Source organism: Mercurialis annua, linkage group LG7 (assembly GCF_937616625.2).
Source record: "Mercurialis annua linkage group LG7, ddMerAnnu1.2, whole genome shotgun sequence".
In the NCBI taxonomy this organism is placed as follows: Eukaryota; Viridiplantae; Streptophyta; class Magnoliopsida; order Malpighiales; family Euphorbiaceae; genus Mercurialis; species Mercurialis annua.
In genome coordinates, this window is record NC_065576.1 from 9,056,378 (window position 1) to 9,062,690 (window position 6,313).

Below are 6,313 nucleotides of genomic sequence, written 5' to 3' on the forward strand. Positions count from 1 at the left end.
TTAAAGTTTTATCAAATGTTTAAATTTGATTTTGCAAATATTTGTCTTTAAATTTTTAAATAAAATATAAAAAAAATAAAAAAAACAGCCTTAAAGTTTCATAAATTAGTACATTCATCCTAAAAAATATTTATTTTGTATCTAAAAGGTTTTCGCTCAGCACCTGAATTTTTTCTCTTTGTGTGTTCTGAATCAGAGATATATCGGAAATGTATCGAACATGGATCATCAATGTATCTTTAAGGTATCAAATATGTATCTATGTGAATTGTTTTATTTCTTTCGGTAAAAAAATAGATTTTTTGACTTATTAGAGTGCAACTTGGAAAGTTTTATTTGGATAGTTGTGTAAACCTAATTTGTTTTTCCTTATGAAGAAAATTATATTTTTACTTATGGCTACTTTTTGTCTAGGTTTTTCTCATGATGAAGAATATAAATTTCCTGCTAGGATAAAGAAAATTAGATGTATCCAATTTAAAAAGAAAATTTATAGATAATTTAAAATTATATAGTTGTATATTAATTCTCTTACTCTAATTACAATAATTAGTTATTTTGTCAAAATTAAACATATTATATTAAATTTCCTAACAGCTTCCGCAAGCTCGCTAGTACTACAACCATCAAGGGTAATTCCTTCAAACTGGTCTCAAATCAGTTAGTCGTAAAAGAAAAAAAATATTTATGTGTAATATTCGGTAAATTTTAAAATGTCGGTTACGCCATGTATGTTATATTTTAATCGGAAAAGTGAAAGTAAATATTAAATTGGACTTAGAAAAATTCATTGAAATGGCAATATTAAATTAAAAAGGACATACGTTGGATAATATTAGGAGATTTGGAAATTTTTCAAAAATATAAAATATCGTGAAATTGAATTAAAAATAATTTATTAGGACTAAGTATGTTATTAAAAATGAATAATTTAAGGAATTTGGATATAGTAATTAAAAGTCATAGAATAATAATTTCGAATTTTAATATCTCGAAATAATGATTTTGAAAATTAATTTTAAAACTTAATATCTAAATTAAAGATATTTTATTTTAGTTAGCAAATACTCCCTCCTTCCCGCAAATATAGGCCATTTGGACAAACACAAGATTTAAGAAAAATATAATTAAGTTTGTTAAAATTAATTTTTTTTATTCAATTTTTCAATTTTATCTTTTTATAATCTTTAGATATATAAATAGTATATTACGATTAATTTGTTTATTGGTAAGTTTTGTATTGCAACATGAAGTTATTAATTCATTTGAGAATAATTAGACATGTTTATTAAGGGTATATAAAACTTTAAGTTTTTAAGTTGTTTGTCAAATATAGAAGGTGACCTATAATTTAGTACGCCAAAAATAGAAAGATGGTCTATTTTTATGGACGGAGAAAGTAATTAATTTAGGTGTATTCTTGGATTTATAATTATTGATGATTAATCATTTAATAGTTAAAATCTGAGGAAATGTTTTGGCTTTAGTCATTTAAATTAAAAGAAAAAAAAATAGCATATAATGTTTTTATTCCAACACTGCAGCAGTTCTAGTATTAAAACTTTATTTTGTTATGTGTTATATATCCGGTCTATAAGTTTGGCGGGCCCTGATAATGTTTACAAGTACACACTTGTAAATGTTTGAAGTGTGTATATTATAAATGGTAAATATTTATGTTTATAACAGGTTTGATCTCGGTGTGTGATTTAATAATAGTTTTTATGCCGCGGTTGTTATTCGGTTTTCAATATGTTCGGTTTTTAAAAAATTAAAACCAAATTGAAAACCGAATATCAAAACTTCATGCTAATAGAAGCCGAATAAAATTGTTTTAACCAAAAAAAATCAAATTAATATTAAAATTTCGATTTAGTTCGATTCGACTTTTCGATCGGTTCCATTTTCGTATACCCCTGCTAACAACAACTAGTTCCAATTAATTAATTATCTCTGATTTAATATCAAGTATCAAAGTGTTTATCTCATGTATTAGTGTGCCATTTTATATTTACAACAAATTAATGATCATTTGCGATAAAAAAATCTTTTAACTATTATTTAAGTTTTTTATTATTAATTTTTTTATATAACTACCCCACCATTTGGTTTGTTACACGAATGATTACATGGCTAACGCACCAAGTATCGACTAATCATTCCTTAACCATAGCCACAAAGTGATTAGATCCTGCACACATAAAGCACTACACAGCCCTAGAAAAGATGAGCCTAATAATAAAAATAAGGCCTAATTATTTAAAAAAATCATATTTTATCACTTTTTTCGTTTATACTCTGACTTAGAAAAAAGTTCATTTTTACCCTTTTTTGATTTTTCATTTTCGTCTCTACCCTTTATTTAAAAAAAATTGAAATTTGATTAGTATAAGGATGAGAACGTTAAAAATATATAAGGGTTATATCATCTTTTTTTTCTGTTCGAAAAAATATAAATAAGTTCTTCAACTTTAAAAACATTTAAATAAATCCTAAAAGTTAATTATATTTAAAATATTTATTAAAAACTACATAAATTAAAAATACTTCCGACCCATCACTGTGTTCTTCCGATTTAGGAACCGCTAGAAAATGTATTTTTTAAAAAATAGTTCTTTTCCGTCCTCCTCGAAAGGAGGAACCCGTGCTCCTCCTTCATGAAGGAAGAGCAAAAATCGCTGAAGGAGGAACACCAGATACGCTCCTAGAGCGACGACCTGCCGCTCCTCCTTCTGAAGGAGGAGCAGCAGATCCGCTCCTCCTTCAGAAAAAGGAGCGGCGACCTGTTGCTCCTCCTTCAGAAGGAGGAGCAGGTCGCCGCTCCTCCTTCAGAAAAAGGAGCAACAGATTTGCTCCTCCTTCAGAGGGAGGAGCGGCGACCTGTTGCGGCTCCTTCCGAGGGAGAAACAGATCTGCACGAAGGAGCAGCTCGGCTCGTCCTTCGTAGATCGGAATTTTTTTAAAAAAAATATTGCATAATTTTGCAGTTTTTTTATTTAAAAAATATTGATATTTAGTATAGATTAAATAATTGTATTATAAGTTTAATTTTTTTAAAAGAAAAAGGTATTTTTATACTATTAATAACATTAAATAATTAGAATATAGGTTAAAAATTGAAGGACTAATTTAAACTCTTAACATTTTTAAATTGTATCATCTAAGCCCTCTTTAGGGGCCACCGAAAACCCTAACATTTGTTAAATTGGATTAACGCGGACCCCTAAGGAGGGGTTAGATGATACAATTTAAAAGTGTTAGGGTTCTCGTTATACTTTTTTAAATGTTGAGGGCCTACTTGATCCATAGGGTAAATGTTAGGGGTTTGTTTGACCCTTTCTCTTAAAAAATTGTTTGACCCTTTTTTTAAAAAAAATATAATTTAAAACTTGGTTAAAAATCATAATATGAATTTTGTTTATTTAAACTGTGTAATAATAAAAAAAATTAAAAAAAATTAATTAAAATAGAAAAAATATATAATCATATTTAGATAACATATATTTATTTATAAATTTGACCATTTTGCTTAATATATAATAATCCTTAAATTTTATCACGTAGATTCATAATTTATTCAAAATTTATATGGCATGATTCTATATATCTATGCCTATACAATTAATTTTACTTGATGCATTCACTCTGCACTACAACAACTAAACAAATCAAAAATATATATTTGATAAATATCGGAAAAGTAATGACAGCAAATATGATAATTAACTGAAATATTATATATATTTGACAAATTAATTAAATTTATGGAAAAGAATATAATTTCTCGCAACATATTTTCTTTAATTATAAACTTATAATTCATGCGATTCAATTTTTAAAACAAAGCTAGTTATACTATCTCCCATTATTACTATTGCTATTACTATTGAGGCGAATCTTGTATATTTCAATCCTCAATTTCAATAAACTACACTTTTAGGTCTTTTAAGTAACTAAAGTTAGTTAAACCTTTCGAGTTTTTACTTTAATCTTTCGAGTCTATATAAAATTTTAATATTTTTTTCGATCAACAGGAAACATATTATAATTATGAACAAATCAAATAAAAAAGAACATAATCTAATTTTTTTAAATACTTTATTTGAAACATAAACGCTTTACTCATCTATAATCTAATAATTTATATAAGTTGTAGAATAGATACTCATACACAAATTAATCATGTGCCAAGAACCAGATCTGAACTGGTAACCCGAGGATTTAGAGGTAATGTTATAAAAATGTATAAAATATGCATGTTTTCTTAATTTAATCACAAACTTTAAAACGTCTCAATTATTTGCATAAAGTTTCATTTTTTTCTCAATTCGATATACCGGGTCATAATAAGATGATGTGTCTGTCCAAAGTAATGCCCACCTTAATAAATTTACACCAACAAATGATTGTCAAATTATCATATGCATTAAATTGAAGAAAAAAGAAAGAAAGTTCATGTAGACAATTGATACGTTTTAAAGTTTATGATTAAATTGAAAAAAATATGTATAGTTTATGAATTTATTATTATAATTATTATTATTATTAATTGCATCAAATGAGTTCACACACCAAAAATACATGAAAAGAAAATAAACCTCACAATTACATGGCTGCATTAGAAGCAGACTTGACCTTATCAACACTTTCCTCACCATCGCAATTATTTCTGAGAGCAGTCAACTCATACGGCGACGCATCAGTAGCCAGCCACTGCTCAATCGTAAACAGCTGCTGCGAGCAAGGCGCGTGCACACCAGTTACAGAGACCTCAACGTAGTTACAGTACCACCCATGGTGGGGCCCACTTCCGTCGGAGGTCAAGTTCAGAGCGCAAACTGGGGCGGTCAAACAGGGTGCTCTGCCGCTGAAAATGTCGAGATTGCCCCTCTCGAAGTAATTGTAATCCGGCCCCATCAGGCCCCCCCATGTCTCAAGATTCGGGATCTCGATGTAGTAGCCGAATTGATCGTAGAGTCTGACGCTCATGATCGAGTCGGTTCCGGCTTTGAATATTGATCCGGTTCTAATGTATACTGTGTATACACAATCTTGCGCCTGCAAAAATAAAAAAATAAAACAAAATCCTGACGGAGAAATAATTGATTAGTTGAGCGATGGAGAACTTACCGACACGACGGAGATGGTGGAGACGGCGATGATGAAGAGGAAAGAGAGAAGGGGAGTGTTGACCGCCATTTTTGTTTTCAGTTTAAGAAATGATTGAAGAAGAAGAAGCTGAGCTGTGTTAATATGTTAGATTTTAATTTATATTAAAAAGGAAGGAACTTGTTTCTGGTGTCGTTTTGTAAGTTATTGATGTGTTAGGTTTGATTAAATGAGGGTAGGAAAGTCAATTAATATTATAAATATCACAAGCCAGCCACAAGGTTTTAATGTACATTTTAACTTTCTAGTTTGTTGTAGGAATGGTTCAAAAATATCCAAATTTTCTCTTCATTTCAAATCTTTAATTTTATCAATTTTATATTTTTTTTAAGTTAAGTATAGGTAGTATGATTTGAGATATACATATATTTTTTCCCTTCATGCCGATTCTAATAAAAAAATTTGATTTTATTACTTTTTAAATCAATTTTGAAAATTAACATTCACATTGTTTTATTTTAATATCAATAATAAATGAAGAAAACTCTGTAAATGTTTTTCTAAAATTTTACTTAGTCTCATATTATTACACATTTTAAAAAAAAGTTTTAATATATTATTTCACATGTCGATAAAATAATTTTTAAAATAAATGTTATTCATATTTAAAATTAAGATAAAATAATAAAAGTTAGAATTTTTTATTGCATTCACAAAAAAAGAAACAGAAAGAATCATTTTTTTTATATTTTAGGGTTTTTACACAAATACGGGAAAAATAAAAAATATTTATAAAAATACTACTTAAATGAAAATATCACCGGTAATAGATTTGCAAAAAAATTAAAGGCGGTAAATTTATATGACATTTTTTAAATGACGTGATTGAAATGAAAAAACGTGTAAAGGTGGTGATTTTATATGAAATTAACCCTTAATTTAATAGATCAAGTTAAATCAAGCTTTAGGCAAAATAAACAACACGCAATCAATTCAAAAGTTAATAAACGAATAAAATCAAATAAATATAATAGAAGAGTTAATCGCTAATTAGGGTTTAGTGCCTCATAATCACAAACTTAACAACAATAATCAATTTGGAGTTCATTGAGAAAAGAAAAATAATAATCTCTCGAATGAATGTTGTTGTCTTCGTTCCTTGAGTCAGTTAATGATCTTATTATCGGTGTGTCAAAATTCAACG

The 6,313-nt window shown here is 27.7% G+C and overlaps 1 protein-coding gene across 1 annotated transcript; it reads right to left on the bottom strand.

The window, feature by feature from the left end:
- Positions 1–4,509: 4,509 nt before the first annotated feature.
- LOC126654475 (PLAT domain-containing protein 3-like) lies at positions 4,510–5,291 on the bottom strand. Its single transcript, XM_050348338.2, has 2 exons — positions 5,131–5,291; positions 4,510–5,058 (listed from the first exon to the last, which is right to left on the bottom strand). The coding sequence occupies exons 1-2, from the start codon at positions 5,197–5,199 to the stop codon at positions 4,606–4,608; spliced, it is 522 nt and encodes a 173-aa protein (XP_050204295.1). The 5' UTR covers positions 5,200–5,291; the 3' UTR covers positions 4,510–4,605.
- Between the last annotated feature and the right edge of the window lie 1,022 nt (positions 5,292–6,313).

What these genes read in the sequence shown, in the direction of transcription:
- LOC126654475 (XM_050348338.2), bottom strand. Translation starts at nt 5,199, where the DNA reads ATGGCGGTCAACACTCCCCTTCTCTCTTTCCTCTTCATCATCGCCGTC. An exon ending in CCACCATCTCCGTCGTGTCG is followed by an intron (nt 5,059 to 5,130) that starts GTAAGTTCTCCA and finishes TTATTTTTGCAG; the next exon opens with GCGCAAGATTGTGTATACAC.